Genomic DNA, 21,093 nt, shown 5'->3' on the forward strand with positions numbered 1-21,093 from the left:
TTCAAACCATATGATTTAATTGGTTTTAATGTTTTTTATAATGTCTAATTGTAAAAATTTGGCCGCTCAATGGCCGGGTGGACCAAATGGGTCGGCCGGGTGGGCACGACCATGAACAGCGTCAGACAACCCCTCAAAAGTCCTGCCGGATAACCGCATTTCTTATATCTAAACCCTCAAGTTCATGCAAATCCATGCACATCGATCATATCGATCAAATTCATCACAATCAACAATTCAATAATGCAACAAAGCAAAATAAAATCATAAATCAACAATTAAGACATGTCAAAATAAAATTAAAGCCACATGCGTGCCAAGCCAAAGGTATAAGAGCATCTACAGCCGGACTTTGCAAATCTGGCCCCTCAAACGCCCGCAGACGTGCCCGGGCGCATCCGCGGACACTAATCGGTCAGGCCTCAAATTGCCTTCTCACAACCGGACACCTCAATTTGAAGGAAATATGCCCTAGAGGCAATAATAAAGTTGTTATTTATATTTCCTTATATCATGATAAATGTTTATTATTCATGCTAGAATTGTATTAACCGGAAACTTAGTACATGTGTGAATACATAGACAAAACAAAGTGTCCCTAGTATGCCTCTACTTGACTAGCTCGTTAATCAAAGATGGTTATGTTTCCTGACCATAGACATGTGTTGTCATTTGATGAATGGGATCACATCATTAGAGAATGATGTGATGGACAAGACCCATCCATTAGCTTAGCATAATGATCGATAAATTTTATTGCTATTGCTTTCTCCATGACGTATACATGTTCCTCTGACTGTGAGATTATGCAACTCTCAAATACCGGAGGAACACCTTGTGTGCTATCAAACGTCACAACGTAACTGGGTGATTATAAAGATGCTCTATAGGTGTCTCTGAAGGTGTTTGTTGGGTTGGCATAGATCGTGATTAGGATCTGTCACTTTGTGTATCGGAGAGGTATCTCTGGGCCCTCTCGGTAATGCTCATCACTATAAGCCTTGCAAGCAATGTGACTAATGAGTTAGTTGCGGGATGAAGCATTACGGAACGATTAAAGAGACTTGCCGGTAAAGAGATTGAACTAGGTTTGATGATACCGACGATCGAATCTCGGGCAAGTAACATACCGATGACAAAGGGAACAATGTATGTTGTTATGCGGTTTGACCGATAAAGATGTTCGTAGAATATATAGGAGCCAATATGAGCATCCAGGTTCCGCTATTGGTTATTGATCGGAGATGTGTCTCGATCATGTCTACATAGTTCTCGAACCCGTAGGGTCCGCACGCTTAACGTTCGACGGCGATTTGTATTATGAGTTATGTGATTTGATGACCGAAGTTTGTTCGAAGTCCCGGATGAGATCACGGACAGGACGGGGAGTCTCAAAATGGTCGAGACATAAAGATTGATATATTGGACTAAGTTATTCGGACACCGGAAGAGTTCCGAGTGGTGCCGGGTAAAAACGGAGTGCCGAAGGGGTTACCGGAACCCCAGGGGAAGCAATGGACCATCATGGGCCATAGGGGAGAGAGAGGACAACCCACATTGGGGAGGCGCCCCCCCATGGGGAGTCCGAATAGGACTAGGGGAGGGAGCTCGGCCCCCCTTTCCCTTTCCCTCTCCCTCTTCCTTCTTTACTTCCCCCTTCCACCAAGTGGAATCCTACTAGGATTTGGAGTCCTAGTAAGACTCCTCCCTCTTGGCGTGCCCTACAGGGCCGGCCAGCCTCCCCCTCTCCTCCTTTATATACCGACGCAGGGGGCACCCCAAAGCACAATAGACAATCTCTTAGCCGTGTGCGGTTCCCCCTCCACAGTTTAACACCTCGGTCATATCGTCGTAGTGCTTAGGCGAAGCCCTGCACTGGTAACATCATCAACATCGTTGCCACGCCGTCGTGCTGATAGAACTCTCCCTCGACCATCTACTAGATCAAGATCTCGAGGGACGTCATCATGCTGAACGTGTGCTGAACATGGAGGTGTCGTACGTTCGGTACTTGGATCAGTTGGATCGTGAAGACGTACGACTACATCAACCGCATCACTAAACGCTTCCACTTTCGGTCTACGAGGGTACATGGACACACTCTCCCGTCTCGTTGCTATACATCTCCTAGATAGATCTTGCATGATCGTAGGAATTTTTTGAATTACTACATTCCCCGACATAATTATCATATCTCAAATCCATACAAACCCATGCAACTACGTCGATGCATTACACGCATCGTTCAGCTACTCCATCATTACTAACATGCCATTGGACTACCAAAATTTGGCATGTTTGGCTATGGTGGAGATCATCTGCGGCTGCTCTTGCCCTTCCCGATGGCCTTGTCGTCCTTCTCGTGGAAGTACCAATCGAAGACGCGGTAGGGATCGAGCCAGATCTGCTCGTCGCCGGAGCTGTCCTCGACGCCGCTGTCCTCGCTGTCGCTGCCTCCTTCTCCTCCTTTAGTGGCAGTCCGGCCATGGCATGGACCGCCCGATTCTGCTCTCTGGCCAGGGTGCGCGTGTTCTTCCGCTGCCATTTCTCCACAATGCAGGCGCGGATGGCTTCCTCCTCTACGGCCGCCCGCACCGCCGCCTCCGCCGCCACCATTTCTGTCACGATACGGGCCTCAGCGCCCCTTATCCTCTCCTTCCCACGGCTGGCCGCTCGTTCCCGTGGGACTCATAGTCTGCCTGATCCGGAGATGGGGAAGAAGAGATTTTCCGGTTGCTAGGACCACGATGATCCAACCCCAAAGGACCGAGCGCCCATTGAGTTGACGTTGTGGTGTCGCGCCAGATAGATCCGTCCGTCGGCTAGGTGCTGTCCTCCCGGGAGCGGCAGAGTGTAATGCGAACCACCATTGCCTCCTCCAACCCGCACGGGATGGCACCTCAATCGACGGATTCGGATTAGGCGGAGTTAGATCCATTGCCCGCCATGCTGGAGACAGCCGGAAATCGCCGGAGGTGAGCTCAGCTAGCGGAGGGGGTGGAGTGAAGAGGAGAGTGAAGCGGCTATGGTTTTGTGACGCCCCCGATTCAATCGTACACTAATCATGCACGCAAATGTGTACGATCAAGATCAGGGACTCATGGGAAGATATCACAACACAACTCTAAAAACATAAATAAGTCATACAAGCATCATAATACAAGCCAGGGGCCTCGAGGGCTCGAATACAAGTGCTCGATCATAGACGAGTCAGCGGAAGCAACAATATCTGAGTACAGACATAAGTTAAACAAGTTGCCATAAGATGGCTAGCACAAACTGGGATACAGATCGAAAGAGGCGCAGGCCTCCTGCCTGGGATCCTCCTAACTACTCCTGGTCGTCGTCAGCGGGCTGCACGTAGTAGTAGGCACTTCCAGTGTAGTAGTCGTCATTGACGGTGGCGTCTGGCTCCTGGGCTCCATCGTCTGGTTGCAGCAATCGAGTAGAGATAGGGGGAAAAGGGGGAACAAGGCAACCGTGAGTACTCATCCAAAGTACTCGCAAGCAAGGAGCTACACTACATATGCATGGATATATGTGTGAAGGGCCATATCAGTGGACTGAACCACAGAATGCCAGGTTAAGAGGGGGATAGCTAGTCTTATCGAAGACTACGCTTCTGGTCACCTCCGTCTTGCAACAGGTAGGAGAGGGTAGGTTGAAGTCCTCCAAGTAGCATCACATAGCAATAATCCTACCAGGCGATCCCCTCCTCGTATCCCTGAGAGAGAGTGACCACCGGTTGTATCTGGCACTTGGAAGGGTGTGTTTTATTAAGTATCCGGTTCTAGTTGTCATAAGGTCAAGGTACAACTCCAAGTCGTCCTGTTACCGAAGATCACGGCTATTCGAATAGATTAACTTCCCTGCAGGGGTGCACCACATAACCCAACATGCTCGATCCCATTTGGCCGGACACACTTTCCTGGGTCATGCCCGGCCTCGGAAGATCAACATGTCGCAGCCCCACCTAGGCTCAACAGAGAGGCCAGCACGCCGGTCTAAACCTAAGCGCACAGGGGTCTGGGCCCATCGCCCATAGCACACCTGCACGTTGCGTACGCGGCCGAAAGCAGAACTAGCCCCCTTAATACAAGAGCAGGCTTACGTTCCAATCCGGCGCGCGCCACTCGGTCGCTGGCGTCACGAAGTGCTTCGGCTGATACCACGAGGCCGAGTGCCCATATCTTTCCCACGTAGTTGGTTAGTGCGTATAGGCTCGTAGCCAACTTAGATCAAATACCGAGATCTTGTTAAGCGTGTTAAGTATTCGCGAACACCGAACAGGGCCAGGCCCACCTCTCTCCTAGGCGGTCTCAACCTGCCCTGTCGCTCCGCCACAAAGATCCACTCGCGGGTGCTCCACCAGCCGACCCGTCTTTAGTCACCACATGTATCATGTATAAGTATATAGTATATACCCGAGATCACCTCCCGAGTGATCTCGGCCCAATAGTATAGCACAACAGACGGACAAGAATGTAGGGCCACAGATGAAAATACTAGCATCCTATACTAAGCATATAGGATTGCAGGTAAAGGTAACAACAGTAGTAACAAGGACAGGCTATGCATCAGGATAGGTATAACAGAAAGCAGTAACATGCTACACTACTCTAATGCAAGCAGTATAGAGTAGAATAGGCGATATCTGGTGATCAAGGGGGGGCTTGCCTGGTTGCTCTGGCAAGAGAGAGGGGTCGTCAACTCCGTAGCCGAACTGGGCAGCAGCAGCGTCGGTCTCATAGTCTAACGGAGAGAAGAGGGGGAAGAAACAATGAATACCATGTAAACAGATGCATAACGATGCATGACATGACAAGTAACGATGCTAGGTGTGACCTAACGTGGTATGAGGTGATGCCGGTTAAGAGGGGAAACATCCGGGAAAATATCCCCGGTGTTTCGTGTTTTCTGACAGATGAACCGGAGGGGGAAAGTTGCGGGTTTGATATGTTAGGGATGTGTGATGGACGAACGGGCTGCGTATCCGGGTTCGTCTCGTTGTTCTGAGCAACTTTCATGTACAAAGTTTTTCCATCTGAGCTACGGTTTATTTTATATGATTTTCTAAAGTTTTAAATCATTTTTAGAATTTATTTAATTCAAGATTATCCAGAATAGTGTTTGCTGACATCATCATGACGTCAGCATGACATCAGCACTCAATAGAGGTATTGACTGGTCAAACTGACATGTGGGTCCAGTGGGACCCACCTGTCATACACTGATAGGTTGATTAGGGTTTAGGTTAAACTAATTTCTGTTTAATTAAACTAACAGGTTAATTAGACTAATTAAATAGGATTAATTAACTTAATTAATTAATTAATTAAATTTATCTTTATTATTATTATTATTAAAAAAACCTTTTTTTAAAATTTTCGTTCTGGGGCGTGGGCCCCTGTGGTCAGTGGCCCATGAGGCTAAACGGGGGCGCGGGTGCGGGCGCTCGCCCTAACGGGGCGCGGGCAAGGCCGTGGCCGGTGGCGCGGCGCCGGCAAGGGGAAGCGGGGGCGAGGCCAGACGCGGTGGTGGCCGGGGCGGCCGACGGAGAGGCGGGGGAGCACGGGGCCACCGCAGTAGCGGGGCACCGGCAGAGGCGGCGAACGGCGCGGGCTATGGCGAGCCTCGGCCATGGAGGGCGGTGGCTGGCGAGAGGGGACGGGGAGGAGGAGGAGGACCGGGGTCCTCACCGAGGGAGCGTAGGGCACGGGGCAGCGGGCTCGGGGGAGGTTGGGGAGGACCGGCAAGGAGGAGGACGAGGACGGCATTGACGGAGTCGAGGCGGAGGAGCTCCGGGTGGCGGCGATTGGCGTCGGGGCGACGAACACGACGTCCTGCGGAGCTCGGGGAGGAGGACGAGGACGCGAGGTCGGGCAAGGAGGCGGTCGGTCCGAGCGGCGACGGCGGGGCCTTCGACGGTGGTGGTGGTGGTGGCGCACGGCGATGACGAGCGGGTGCGGTCCGGTGGGTGGCTCCGGCGATGGCGGGGCGCGGGGTTCGGGCGCCCCCGAGCGGCGGCGGCGGCGAGCGCGTCGTCGGGGCAATCGGCGGGGCGCTGCCCCGATCCGATCGGGGAAAGGGAGAGCGGCATGGGGCGGGGAAGTGGGGGATCGATCCCGATCCAGATCGGATCGGGAGAGGGGGAGTGGGAGCGAGTGGGGAATGGGTTGGGGTTTCGGGTGTCGTGGGGGGACATGTGTAGGCCAGGGGTGGGCTGGCCTGGGCCAGTTGGGTTGGCTGGTTGGGCCGGTTGGCCCATGTGGGGAGGGGGGCTTGTTCTCCTTTGCTTGTTTTGTTTTGTTTTTCCTTTTTTATTTTTGACCTTTTCCTTTTATTTATTTCCTTTCTGTTTTTTATCATTTTAAATTATTTAGACATCTTCTAAAAATGTGATTGCTGTACCATAACTACCCTTGTAATATTTGGCACCCACCGAACATTTTTGTTTCTACTTTCGAAAACTTTTATTGTCGACATTAATTTTAAATTTTAATTTGCCGCGGTTTCGAACTAACGCGAGATTAGCAACAGTAATCGAGGTGACGTGGCATCTTTAGCGGAGGGTTACTGTGGCTTAATTATCCGGGCGTCACAATTCTCCTCCACTACAAGAAATCTCGTCCTGAGATTTAAGAGGGAGACTAAGGGGAAAGGTCTGGTTACGAAATTCTAACGAATCTTATCGGTCTTGGTTGTTCTTCTCGAAGAGGTCGATCCATTACGTTGATGCCTTCATTTTTCTGCTTCAAGTCATCAAGATGAAGTCGGTATCCTTTCTTCGGGGGTTCCATCGTACTTACGAAAGAATAAGGGGTATTCCGGGAGAACGAACCTCTACAAGGTTGACTATCTGGTCGATAACATTGGGGAAGGTGGCAGAAAGTAACTCTCGAATTTAAACTTAAGAAAATATCGAGAGCAAAGTAATGAGGTTTCAGGGGAAGTTTCGAGCAAGCAGGCGACCGTTCGATGCCTGAAACAGGGCGTGAAAGGGGCTCAAAGCAATCGGGAATAAGCATTGCGTCCGATAACAGATTTGATGATCCCTCGGAAGGTGGCTCGTGAATTACATACGAGGCCACACGCGAGGAACAACCTTGGGAACAGGGGGTGTACAGGAGAGTCAGGTTTCGATCCTGTGGAACTGTGGGTTATGGGCCCACCATGTGGTTGAAAGTAGGAAGGGGGCCGACATCTTGCACGGTCGCGATAGTAAGGCGTGTCAGAGGGTAGCCTATCAGTTATGTCGGCAACAACATCGTTACCAAGGGCGAGGGACGAAGAGAACCATCTTCCTGCTCGTTGAACGAGGTGGGTCAATAGGCAAGGTTCTCGTCCATCGATGGCTACCGGAATGTCATCAACCATAGTAACAGGGTCTTACTGACTGAGCGGTACCTCAAGGTGTTTACATAAGCAGGAGAATATTACTGCTTAGGTCATATAGATCACAAGAAAGGTTAAATCAAACAATGGAAAGGAAAATATGATTATCAGATTAAACAGAACAATGGAAAGGAAAATGTGTTAAAACACATATTTTGGGGTATTTCCTTCCCAAGGACAAACAGAGCATGATATCCATGACAGGATAGAAAGTAGAAAACCATTTATGTAAGGGGAGAGGAATTTCATGACATTACCCATACAGCGGTATTTGGATAATTGAGCAGGAAACATTTAGCATTGGGCTTCAAATGTTCTTGTTGAAAATCGGAGTACCACAGACATGCTTCAAGATAGTATTGACATGGTCTTCAAGCAAAGGTCAGACTTTGGATACAGGAAGGATCCATCAGGAACAACTTGTAGAATAAGTCTTACAATTTCCTCATGGATGAATGGATAACCTTGTTGAAAAGGAATCTATAATGATAGGTCCTCCAGCCGGGGGGGGGGGTGCTAGGCATGACATCATGTTACCGGGTCATCAAAGGATCAACATCATAACTCTTGGAAAGTTGTCCCAACCATCATATCTGACCGAGATTCATATCCAATTGGTGTCATGATACCTCAGACTCAGGGGGTCCGAGAGGAAAAGGTGCAACACAAATCGGCGAAATGACATTTTAAGATTCTCGAGAAATGAACTATGGGAGCGGGTTACTGAAGCAATAGTTCATCATTAAACCAAGGACGGGATGAAAAGGTGGCTGATGGGCTCAGCGACAATTCATCGAGAATTCCAAACGGATGGATTTCCACGATAATGTGAACAAGAAGATGACATTTGTTAGATCAAATGATATAATGGGATATGCTCGAGGAAAACATACATAATTAAACATTGGTTGAACGGTGCACCCGAAATATGGATAGGGTTGCACGGCCAATGTTAGAATGGTGATTCAATTATCGAAAGACTTAGAATGAACTATCGCCCATTCACTTCAAAGCAATAGGGTTGCTAGAAGTTTTGAATTCACACGTCATAGCTCAATTGTCGGTATTCCGGTTGAAAACAATACGGGGACCAAGGAATGAACGAAGATGGCAAGAAGTATTATGATATCAAGAATTCTTAAGAGGTGGTGAAATTCTCACCACATTCTTGACAAAAAGTGATGGTAATACTTCCGAGGTAAGGAAGATCAACTGCTAGGTAGCAGGGATCTCAAGGTTTACACAAAACACGAACAAGTTATGTTGAACGGAAGGCAATAAAGTGGTCGATGAGAACAGGAATCATCGAGGGGCAAGGATGGTATTACCCATCATGAATTCAATTGAATTCCTGGAAGAGCTCATAAGGTTGATGATGATCACGACACATTTGTCGAGAGATTTCATGCAGATGTAATCAACCAGCGACGACATCAAGTCAGAGAAATGATGAAGCAAGAGTGAAGCGGCTATGGTTTGGTCCGACACTGATGGGAACGAATATATGTGGGGTCGGGTGGACCAGTTTGTGCCGGGACCGACATGACGGGCGCGTTCGGGCGCCCTCATATACGCTCCGTATTTGGGCTGGAAACGAGGGGTGCTGGTCAGCCCGTGCGTTTGAGGCCCGTTTGAGGCGCCCGGCTGAATCGAAATTTCGTGACCTGTTAGTAACGGGCGGCTCAACCGAGCGTTTGAGGAGGGTTTGGGGTGTCTGGCTGTAAATGATCTAACAAGCTACTCCATCTGTAAACAAATCTAAGACGTTTTGACAGTTTATATTGAGCTGCCAAACTTCTTACGTTTGTGTTTCCACGATTGGAATGAGGCCCGGAGTCTAAATGCTTGTTTGGCCTGATGCTAGATCCCCATTTCAATTGGTTTTCACGATGACCGTGACGCTTATGCAGACAAAATGTCACCTTCCAACTTTTATCGTTTGACTTGCTCTTGTACAACATATATTTTGGTTCTACCTTCATTTTCAAAGAATCCGTGGAACGGAAACTTTGTTTCAACAGCCCTCCATGAACCGACCGCCTTTTGTTGTGCGTGCGTGTGCTCTTGTAGCTGCGATGGATCTGTGACTCGGAGAGTTGAATCGGTCATGGAAAATGAGCCAAAGCCGTACGCGAATTGGAGCGGCGTGCTCTCGGCGGTGGACGTGGATGCGCAATGCCTGTCCGCCAGAGCGCGCTCCGACTCCGAGCGCAGCAGTTGGCGCCTCCTGTGCGTGTGTGCCAAGACGCAGCCATCCGCCACATCGTTTCTGATTCCCAATAAACAAAGCGAACGCAACGCACAAGGCAGAAGGCAGAAGGAAAGAAGAAGAAAAAACATTGGAAACCGCAAAATAAACAGAGGCTTTGGTGTATTGGACGACGGCTCTGCTGTGCTGTCTGTCTCGTGCTCGTCCAGCTTTTTCGCCGTGGCACGGTTCAGAATTTACGAGGTTTGATCGAGCGACGGGATCCTGACTTTATTCGGGAATATTTTAGCAGCAGAAAAGATTGGGAGGACTACTACTAGTACTGCCGGCAATTGGCGTCCATGTCGAGATCCGTGAGGTGGGGAGGGGAGGGGAGGGGAGCAACGGAGGAGTCCTAGGCCTGTCGTTTCCCTAGGGCTCTGTGCAAGATCAGGTGACGGAATGTCCCTGGGATCAATAATTTAATTTTGTCCCTTACCGGGTCTGGGTCTCCGCTCTTGGATCATCCGATATACAGCTCCTACTACTGGTCTCCAACGATAGAGGAGTTTCTTTCCTTTTCTCCCGCAAATAAAAAATATGAACAAAGGAAAGTTGTAAGTAGAGATTTCCAACTGGCAAAGAAATTCACCATTTACCATAGTTTAAGATTCAAAATTTCAAAAAGTTGTAGTAAGGCAGAAGTAGGAAAGGAATTACCGGTCGGGTTTGGATCACAGCTAGCAAATGGGCCCAGCTTCCCCCGAACCATATTATAGGACTAGAAAATCTCGCCCTCCTCTCCGCCCACCCACCTCTCTCTCTATCTCTCTCCTCGCAAGTTGCGATTCCCAAATCCCAATGCCACCTCGCAATTAACACCTCCTGCGGCGGCACACAGCCTGCCTCCACCCCCCGCGCGCCCTGCCATCGCCCCCCCGGCCGGCGCCCATGACGTCATCGTCGTCGCACCACCACGACGCCTCCTCGGCCACCTCCACCCCCCGCGCCGGGGCCGGCAGCACCGCCAGCAGCAACGGCAACGGCAACGGCAGCGGCAACGGCGGTGGCGCCGGCTACCACCACCCGCCTCCTCCGCGGGCGCAGGCGCAGCCGCACGGGGCCGCGTGCGTGCGCCTCATGTGCAGCTTCGGCGGCCGCATCCTGCCGCGCCCGGGCGACCACCGGCTCCGCTACGTCGGCGGCGAGACCCGCATCGTCTCCGTCCCGCGCACCACCTCCCACGCCGTCCTCTTCGCCGCGCTCGCCAAGCTCGCCCCCGCGCTCTTCGTCCCCGGCGAGCCCACCCCGGCGCTCAGGTACCAGCTCCCGCACGACGACCTCGACGCGCTCATCTCCGTCTCCTCCGACGACGACGTCGACAACCTCATGGAGGAGCTCGACCGCGTCCACAGCCTCGCCGCCACCGCCATCAAGCCGCCCCGCCTGCGCCTCTTCCTCTTCGCCGCCTCGCCGGACCACTCCCCCGCGGGCGCGTTCGGCTCCGTGCTCTCCGGTGTCGGCGACGCCTCCTCCGACCAGTGGTTCGTCGACCAGCTCAACGCCCCCCCGCCGGGTTCCATCGAGCGCGGCCGATCCGAGGCCTCGTCGATCGTCTCGGAGGTCCCGGACTACCTCTTCGGCTTCGACACGACCTCCGAGGAGCCCAGCCCCGGCGCGGGTGCGCAGCCCAAGTCTGACGCGGAGGTGGCGCAAGGCGACGACGACGACGACGCGCCGGCTCCCGTGCTGGGCGCTCCTCTGGTGCCATACGTCCCGGAGAGCGCCCCGTGGCCGGCCCCGCCTCCACCGTACATGGCGCAGCCGGTGTTCTACGTGCCCGTGCGCCCGGTCCATTACCTCAACGCGGCTGGACACGGCGGCTACATGCCCGGGCCGGTTTACCACATTGTCGGTGGAGGGAGAAACGAAGGCCCGGGAGATCTCTACTCGTCTGGGGGCGTCGGTGGCGTCTACGGCGTCCCCCGCTCCATGCCGCCATTCCGTCAGGTGATGTACGCGCCGCCACCCGCCACGGAAGCCTACTCGGTGGAGGGGAAGCCGCCGGAAGGTGAGTCCCACTCTCCGTAGGCGCAAGGGGAGGAAGAGTCATGGCCGTGGTAGATTCTGATGATCGCATGGGCTGTTCCTGAAGCCGGTTAATTCTGATGATCGCTTATATTTGAGCTAAGATTTTTGCATTGCCGTGGTAAATGTTCACTGTTTCTGCTGGGGTTACTCTTGGTAGCTGTATAGATGAGGGAGGTGGAGGATGGATGGGTCATGGATATCACAATTTTCGTCGAGTGAAATAGATTCTTGAATTGTTATTATGTGAGTACATTTGGTGTGATTAGTACTAGCAAGTTTACTGTAATGTGGGATTGGATTCATATATATTCTACTAGAAGATTTTTTATCTGCGAAACACAATGTTTCTGCATTTTGTATTCATATGCTTGATGCTGGATGTATCATGGTCCATGAATGTCCTATATATCTACTCTAGCTTTGATGCGAATGTTTGCGCATTTGTTCTCGTGAAAGCTTAATTTACTGAATTCGCTCTAGCTTTGTTCTTGTATGCCAGAAATTTTGAACAGGTCTTTTCCTGGCATTAACATGTCCGGATTTTTTCGGATGAATTTTATCATATCCGGATGATTCTCTACTTATTAGAATGACATGTTGGCTTCGATCTTCGAGTAGAACTAGGGAGAAAGAATTAAAGTTCCATTGTTGACTTGATTCAAGAGGGAAGTGTCATTTCTGAAGAGAGAAGCTATCCCAAATATACTTGAGAGAATAGCTTCTAGAGACAGTGGCTTGTATCATTTCCAGAACAGATCGACTCTGCATTGCCCTTCTGAAACAAATGCTGCAGCCTGCAGATATGCCATCCTAGATCTTTAACTATTCAGATCGCTATCTAGGTTGTCTAGATTCAGGAGATGTGTGTTTCAGGTTTGATCAGCTATAGAAAAAGAGTCGTCTACATCGTAGTACCAGATCCCGAGTCCTCAAAATGTGATGCTATATGCAATGAAAAGGTTTCTCTTCTTCCATAGACTGTATACATATAACTGGATACAAGAAACAGGTGCATTTATAGCAGGAGTAGTCTTATAGCAGCGTTCTTAGGACTGGCAGGAGGCTTAACATATCACACGAGTGAGCATTGCTGCCGGAGCTTGCGTCGCTTATTTCCACCACGGGTTGTCGCCGGTCCTGAAGTCGGTCTCCACCCACGGCACGAAGACGACCTTGCCGTCGTCGACGTCGGCGTGAACAAGGGCCAGCGACTGTTTCAGAAGAGCAATGCAGATGAGGTCAGCTTGGTTCAGTTCAGTAATAAGCAAACAATGTGTTCTTCAGAAAGGTTCAGTTAAGATAGGAGGGCATGTTTGTTTTCTTACCAGAGGTGCAGGCCCACGGACAACCTTGCCCTGGTTGTTGTACTGGGATCCATGGCAGGGGCAGAGGAACTTGTTCTCGGCGGCGTTCCACGGCACGACGCATCCAAGATGCGTGCACACGGCGTTGATCCCGTAGGTGGCGAGGGTCTTGTCGGACTCCACCACAAGGTAGGTAGGATCACCCTGCAACATCCACACCACACGATTTCAGCAACTTACTCTGGGCCTGGGCTGATCCATCAGCTTCTTCATCTCTGCTTGCATATAGCTTTGCATGCATGGCCGTCTGAATCTTCCGAACGTACTACATACCTTGAGCCCCTGGGCGAGCGTGCGGTCGTTGGGGCCGTGCGTCTTGAGCCAGTCCTCGACGAGGATGTCGTTGCCGAGCTTGTCCTTGGCGGCGACCCCTCCGGCGTTGCTCCCGGAGCCGGCCGGGACGAGGAAGGAGCCGTAGGGGACGAGCATGCCGAAGGTGGGGAGCGAGATGGCGCCCAGCAGGAGCAGGTTCATCAGCTCCCTCTTGCTCATGTCCGGCACGCGGTCCGCGGAGATGCTGCCGGCCATGCAGGTGATGTTCCTCGGGACGCGCTCCCGGCCGAAGCCCAGGCCCTTGACGGGCTTGCACAGCGAGCTTGCGCGGGTCCGGCAGAGCTGCGCACCAACATGCTCTCAGCAATTACAAGAGATCAGACGGCGGCAGGAAGAAGGGAGGGATGGTTACCTGGGTAGGGTTGGAGGCGGTGGAGAGCGCGGTGGAGGCCATGGCGACTGGCTGCGTCACGGCGGAGAGGACGATCGAGCGAGCGAGCGAGCTAGCACTGCCTGTGTCCACCACAGGCTTGCAGATGAGGCACGGGTTATATGTCCCTGCGGCCGGTGATTGGTTGATGCGCAGCAAACCGGCTTCGACAACCACATATTGCGTGCCTTGTGGCCTTGTGGGTGGCTAGGCTGCCACACACACGCCCCCGAGCAGACTTTGGGACCTTATCGGCACCGGGCAATGCAGATTTACGAAACCAGATGATGTAGTGGTGCTCGTCTCGAGTGCGGCGTTGCTAAGCTGGTTTGGACCAGGCTTCGTGACAGTGCCTACAAAGGTCGGTCCAGTTAAGCTCCCTGAGATGCATAGCATGCTGCCGCATGAGATTTTGCTAGTGGTCACGCTTTAGTGATCTAAACGCTCTTATGTTTCAGTATAGATAGAAGACTTGGATAACAGTAGTGGATACATTTTCAATAACTCTGAGAAAGGCTCCCACAGGGACACAATAAATAATCAAATAATCGTCCCAGATGCCCAGTTTTCAGTTTCGATACAATCAACGATGCATTGGTCTCATCTAACTACATACGCCTGGCATTCATCTTCCTGGTGTCTTGGGAAACAATATAAATCATCCACAAGGGAAAGGGACCCATGATTCTGCTACTGTTGGTCGAGGAATGGGCTGTTTACATGCTTTGGTCCACCAGATGTTGTAAACTCTACTGAGTCTTCAACAAGCAGTTGTCTTAACAATACTGATGTGGCAAAGTGATCTTAATGCACTGGTGCCCTAACAAAAGCAACAAGCAACAAGATGCTTCGGTTTACGATGGAAATAGAAGGGCGACAATACGGTAGCAGTCCAGTTCTTCCTACAAAGAAACAGCATACAGTGAGAATAATAATTATTAGTTTAGCTACACAGCATATACAAGTGTATGTATTTGCAGCGACACTGCATGCGCATCTTGCAGCCTACCTTAGAGATACCTCAATGGCCTGACGACCTCAGAAGATCTTTCAGCTCATCCGCAATTGCACGGTAGCAGAACATGTATTGTTGCTGAAAAGCAAAGATATGCCAATACAACATCTAAATACACATAAAAAACACTAAACTGTTCATGCAATAAACATAAATACTATTAGCACGTTCAGCAGTATTAGATGCAATGGTCAACAGGAACTGTGTATTGGAATTACTGACCACAACTCATTCTATACACATGACCAGTAATAAGATACTAAACCAGCTTCGTTGAGTTAAAGACTTACACCAAGAAAGTACACTTTGAATAAGCTCCGCAAAACTAACACTAAACTCCCTGCTATGGCAGGTGTCGCATGATCAAATTCAAGGATGAGGGAATGACAAAAGAAAAACTAATTTACCCTGTACTGTACCTTAACCTAACAACTCTATGCGCAAGATGCCGATGAAGGCAAGTTAGGATTACACAGCAGGCAATGTTTCGCCTTGAAATTGTAGGTAATCACTTGCATTGTAACAAACGAAATAGATTTCTGCTATCTCATTAACTATTTCGTAACATGAGAGAACATCTGTTAGCAAGGCCTAAGTCTGATGTGCTTAAATTATGCTGGCACTGGGGTATATTCTTTTTAGATGAAGATGATAGGAGTACGAATGAAACAGAACGCACCTCAGTTTGAACCATTCCAGTTCGCTGGGACCTAAAGTTTTTTACAGTTTCAACAAGATCATAAGAGCTTTTGTCTCCAAGGAGAATTCTCTCAATTGAACTATGGATGGTGATGTAAGCACCAGTTCTCCCAATTCCAGCACTGGAGAAAGAGATCAAAATAATGTTAAGAGAATAAAAAAATGAGCAAAGGGTAGCATAGCATTAAGCTGAAGCAAACCTGCAATGTGCAACTATAGGATGTTCTCTCGGAATGTGATGTAACCGTTTTTGAATTTGTCGCACAGCATCAGTGTTTGCTGGTACGCCATGGTCGGGCCAATCAGGATACTCTATATGGAGTACAGAATGAACCTTGCCTGACTACATCATGAAAAACAACGATCAGAAGATCTCTAACCATAAAATGTTTCTAGAAATACTGGCAAGTGCTAACAAATAAGCAATTTTTAATATCTTAAATCTGAACACGGCAGAAATGAAGACCACTACAGCACCATCCTATAAAAAACATAACAGAAGCTTGAGCGTATATCTCCAAGTCAAATAACGAAATCAGTTAAATGGTGCAGCATGGTTTAATAATCTAGAATGCCACCACATGCTTCTTCTATAACTACATTTAAACAATAAAACAAAATAAAATGAAAAGTAAAAGTTGATGGGTACAGACTATACAGGAAATTATGAAGTGGCACGTCATGATGGCATGACACTGATTCACTATGCCAAAAATAGAATAATAAATATGAACTGAACATACTTATGTGCTATATATTGTTAAGAACAACTCCTCAAAACAACCTTAGGTCTTGTTTGGTTATAGTCTAAACCACGTGGAATGCCAGGGATCACACTCTATCCACGTGGGCTGTCTCAGAGGGGAACTGTTACACGTGGGTTATACTTACATTGTTTGGTTTGGATCACGGCGGGGACAACAACGGCCCAAACCGCGTAATTCCACAGGGGCCAGAAGAATCGCGTCCACCTCGTGGAACGAATCCACGGAGGCGCAAAACAAACTGGGAGGGACAATTTATAGTCTATAGAGGATTGAATCTGGATCAACCAAATGAGATAGTAGGGATGGGGATTGTGTTAGACAGGGATTGAGTGACAAGTGATGATCAACCCAATCCCTTGGTGGATTAGTTCCACTAGGGGATTAGATCCCTAGTAACCAAACAAAGCCTTAAGGCTTTGTTCGGTTGAGGTGGATTTGAAGGGGATTGGCAGGGATTGAGGGGGATTAAATCCCCTGCAATACAAAATCCCCTCCAATCCCCTTGGGAAGAGGATTAACCGAACAAGGCCTAAAGAGTAAGAAACCCCAACAAAGATGCTGCTTAGGAACATTTAGTATATTAGTATATAGTATTTTTACAGACATATCCACCAGAGACATTAAAGATGTACATCACTTTAAAACATATATAATTTTGCCACATCATATGCCTTGTATTTACCATGGTTTGGTATACATTCAAAGGCAGTAGTATATAAGGAATACACAAGTAATATTGTGAAAAGAAATCAATCACAAGTTTATATAAAAAAATCATAACACATAAACGTTAAATGGTTGCCTTGTTTCATTCTCATGATGATGGCATTACTTTTTGTGACACCTGACCTAACTGAGGTCTGTATCGATAGAGATATATACTAGTACCAGCTAAGTTTAATCATTTAGATCCTCACAGCACAACAGGAAGGCGAATTCATCAGTAATAAGATATCATTGCACATGTCATCTACGATGTCTGATAAAACACAATAAAAGTGATCATTTTCTGAAAGAATAATAAAAGGCATATCAAGTTTCTAAGTAAATTTTGTGCCCTGTCATAAGAACTAAACCCACAGGAGAAACCTATGAATAAGAAAATCATACATCATCTAAATTTTATTGCGATGCGAAAGAGAAACAATCCTTAAGACAAATAATAATGAAAAAAGTATACATGGATGCCCTTAAATGTTTTAAATGTTTACCTCATTGCACTGCACCTCCACAGCACGCAAACATAATTGATGCTTATCTCTTGTGTCCTTCCTAATCTTAACATCATACTTTCCATATGTCCCTTGACCATTTTGCAATGGAAGATATTCATCACACTGCAATTATTTCAAATATAATTTCAGAGGAAATACTGCTGCTTCAAAGTTAATCTATAGCACAGAGAAAGCCAATTGATAAAGTTGGAAGAACGTCATCATTTCCTACTGTTTCCAAAATGCAATCACTAAGCAAAAGCTACTATGATCGATGCCGCAAAATATGACATCCATCATGCATAATAAAAATATAAATGAAGAGGACTGCAGGAGCTTCAAAAATCCCCTAAAGATGCTTCAGTCAAAAGGGTCTGTTGGCTATTTACAAGCCAACTGGTTTTCCGTTTTTAGTTGCAACTTGCAAGGATTATGCTCACATTTTCTAGTGCATTCATGAATATTTGGATCCTCCCATATTTGAACCCTACATTCTTAAAAAAAATAGCGTTTTAAGCATAGCATCTATTGGTTTCTCCTGTAAGAACTGTAAATTTGCATTATGTGTTTCATCACATATTTTCCAGCTTCCGCATCTTGTGGGGATTTTTCATGCTTAAGTTCTCATATGGCACAATGGTATAGTTTGCTAATGATGTAATGTTGTTCCTTGTAATGCTTCGGTTTGACTTATTATATTGTCATGCCTCCCTGGTTCATATAAGTAAGCAAGATTGCACATGCAATTATACCAGCATGACTGGGTTTCATTTGCACATTAGATCAATTCAAAGATGTTAAACAGATTGTTTAATGTAAGCAATCACCTTAACACTGTCGAACTGTGTGAGCATAACAATCACAGGACACTGATTTTCACAAACCATTTCCCAAAAATCCTCAAATGTCCTGACTAGTGGTCCTTGGGTGGAAATAAATCTTGCAACATTGTTGTCCTCAGTAGCCTGCAAGTTTTACACCCCGTCTTAAGCTCCTACCAATTATCTCAAACAACAATTAGAAAGCCAAAAGGAACATGCATATGATACAAACTTGACCTTTACAAAGCTTGCATTGATGTAATCATTGCCTGAAATTTGACTGGTTGCTGATGATTTTAGCCGTACCCTGGTATCATCAACTAGAGACAAGGAGTCAAATCTCAAATGCTGTCAAATCCATAATGCGACTAGGAGGTCTTACTTGGTTTGCACCCCCAATAATCACCACAAATCCATGTAAAAATACAGGAGGCAAATCTCACATGGTAAGACATCAATATAGCGGTTTTTCTCCCTATTGGCAGCATCACGAGCTACACTGGACATTTTCATCATCTCCGGATGCATTGTTCTCATGCCCTGAAACGTCGCCAGCAGATATGAAAAAGATATACTATGAATGTGTTATTTTCATGGTAGCTACAGTACTTGAATATCATGTACTGCCTGCAAAAAATCGAACCATGAATGCAAGAATACAAGATGTAAACATTTGACTAGATATCTGCTTGAAAACAAGCCAAACACCAATTAGATAGAAATGATCTGCCATGCAAGAAAAATGTATATATAAAGCCAAGTAACATGCTACAACTATATTGGAGAATAGGGCATTGGTAGAATAATAAAAATTGTCTAAACAGATCTACTTCCATCATTCCATGTAGTGAGCCAGCAATATGAACAGAGTAAGATTAAGTATAAAATCTAGAGATGGGAATAGAACCCTAGGGAATTTAACTTCTACAAATCAAACTCAATCCTGATAGGAGTAAGGATCTACAGCTTCTCAAGTTAATCCATCCTTATCCCACTCAAAATCTTGTATCACGGTGATGTTAACTAAGTAAATTCTGACAGGGCAACTGGTACTGATGCATCAACATAAACATTTTTCTTGCATGGCCACGAATGCCACAAAGTGGGAAACCACATTTCAACATATATGGCATAAGATCCACAATGGTTCACGTAAAAGAAATCTGGGATCAGCACTTCATAGGGAAACTAATACATAAACCATGTAAGGAAAGGCACATTCAGAGCCCAAGATATTTTCAGTTGTGCATCCATTGCTTTGGTTACAATTCTAGAATTTTGTAAGACATATACCTCTGCTACTGGAAAAGGAATAATTATTGGGTTATTTAACTGCATAATTGCACTAACTGGCACGAAAAGGCCATGTCAATTTATGAAAAAGACCAAAATCCCGGCATAACAAGGGCGATCACTACCCAAAGCAGTAGATGCTAAATTGCCGTATTTTACCGACAAAGAGTGCCCAATATTTGGCAGACATTTCAGAATCATTACGCAGACGGATTGGTAACTGGGGAAAAAAACATAATCAAACCTGAAGCCGTTGGAACTCGTCGGACAAGACATCCAGCTGCTTGCTCCTCCGCTCGAAATGCGCGAGCGCATCCTTGCATAGCTTGATCTGCTCGGGCGTCAGCGCCAACGGCGGAGGGTCGGCCTCGATGTCGAAGGGGTCGAACGCGACCACGGGGACCGGACCCCCGGAGTACTGAGCATCAGCATGCGTATGGCGGGAGCCGGATCCGGCGAGGCGGGCGACGGCCCTCGCCTTCTCGCGGAGGCCGCCGCCGCCGCGGGAGCTCGTCGCGTTCCCCGTGACTGCGAAGGCGGGCTCACGGCAGCGCTTGGAGAGGGACGCGGTGGCGGGGGCGGGGGGGCTGGTCGGGCTCGTTGCCGTGGTGAGGTTGACGAGGAAAGGAAAATCGTGTGGTCGTTCAGCAGAGTTGTTTCTTTGCACAAAAATGAAATTTATATTTATTTCCTCGAATTTTTTTTTGAAAGACCCAGCATATTGCTGGCGTTTCATTGATAAGCAGGAAACAATGGGAAAATACAAAGGGTGGGATGAGGGTCCTAGGACCAATCAGTTCAAGAACCGATGAAAACGAAAAGAAGAAGAACAAAAAACTTCTCTATATGGACTTCTCATGGTGGATCCCAAAAGGGTCTCTCTAGGTGAGTTGCTCCCGCTTGTCGCCAAAGTTCAATGGATTGCTCGATAGCCTGAATGATGCCTTGAACTGATGGTATTTTCCCCCTGAACACGCACCGGTTCCGCTCTTGCCAAAGCTCCCAGCAAGTTAGGAGCATAACGGCATTGCTGGCCCTCTTTTGCGTCGGTTGGGTGTTTGCCGCTATTTGCTGAAAACAGCGGCAATGCTATCTTCATGGAACTGTTGCACTGGTTGAAACTGTTGGCATCCTCGTCTTGCAGCCACCTTCTCCCAAACTTCACGGGCCAGCGGGCATGTCCAGACTAGGTGGAGTGCTGTCTCCAGGTTGCGGACGCAGAGCGGGCAAAAATAGGTGTTCGGCCAGCCGCGCCGTTGTAGTCTATCGCACGTCCATAGAAGGTTCTGCAGGAGGAGCCAGCTAAAAATCTTTATGCATCCTGGCACCTTTGCTTCCCAGATCAGCTTCTGCCAGTCAACTTGAACACGTCCCTGGAATTGCACGGCATAGGCCGTGCTTGCGGAGTATAGGCCGCTCGCTTCGAGAGTCCATCTAATCATGTCCCTGCTTCCGTCAGTTAGCACAATCAAGGAGATGGTGCGGTGTAGCCTGATGAATTCCGGCAGCAGTGGCTATAGGTTCCCGTGTCGCAGGTCTTTTA

At 48.2% G+C, this 21,093-nt stretch overlaps 2 protein-coding genes and 1 pseudogene across 2 annotated transcripts; 1 reads left to right on the top strand and 2 right to left on the bottom strand.

The window, feature by feature from the left end:
• The first annotated feature begins 10,394 nt into the window (after window positions 1–10,394).
• LOC119363348 lies at window positions 10,395–12,053 on the top strand. The gene has a single exon (XM_037628687.1). The coding sequence runs from the start codon at window positions 10,535–10,537 to the stop codon at window positions 11,672–11,674; it is 1,140 nt and encodes a 379-aa protein (XP_037484584.1). The 5' UTR covers window positions 10,395–10,534; the 3' UTR covers window positions 11,675–12,053.
• A 546-nt stretch (window positions 12,054–12,599) lies between these two features.
• LOC119363349 (cytochrome b6-f complex iron-sulfur subunit, chloroplastic) lies at window positions 12,600–13,883 on the bottom strand. The gene is made up of 4 exons (XM_037628688.1): window positions 13,724–13,883; window positions 13,312–13,653; window positions 13,000–13,182; window positions 12,600–12,885 (listed from the first exon to the last, which is right to left on the bottom strand). The coding sequence occupies exons 1-4, from the start codon at window positions 13,763–13,765 to the stop codon at window positions 12,784–12,786; spliced, it is 669 nt and encodes a 222-aa protein (XP_037484585.1). The 5' UTR covers window positions 13,766–13,883; the 3' UTR covers window positions 12,600–12,783.
• A 330-nt stretch (window positions 13,884–14,213) lies between these two features.
• Window positions 14,214–20,161, bottom strand: LOC119363350 (annotated as a pseudogene).
• Between the last annotated feature and the right edge of the window lie 932 nt (window positions 20,162–21,093).

The sequence above is a fragment of the Triticum dicoccoides genome, chromosome 2B, assembly GCF_002162155.2.
Source record: "Triticum dicoccoides isolate Atlit2015 ecotype Zavitan chromosome 2B, WEW_v2.0, whole genome shotgun sequence".
NCBI lineage: Eukaryota > Viridiplantae > Streptophyta > Magnoliopsida > Poales > Poaceae > Triticum > Triticum dicoccoides.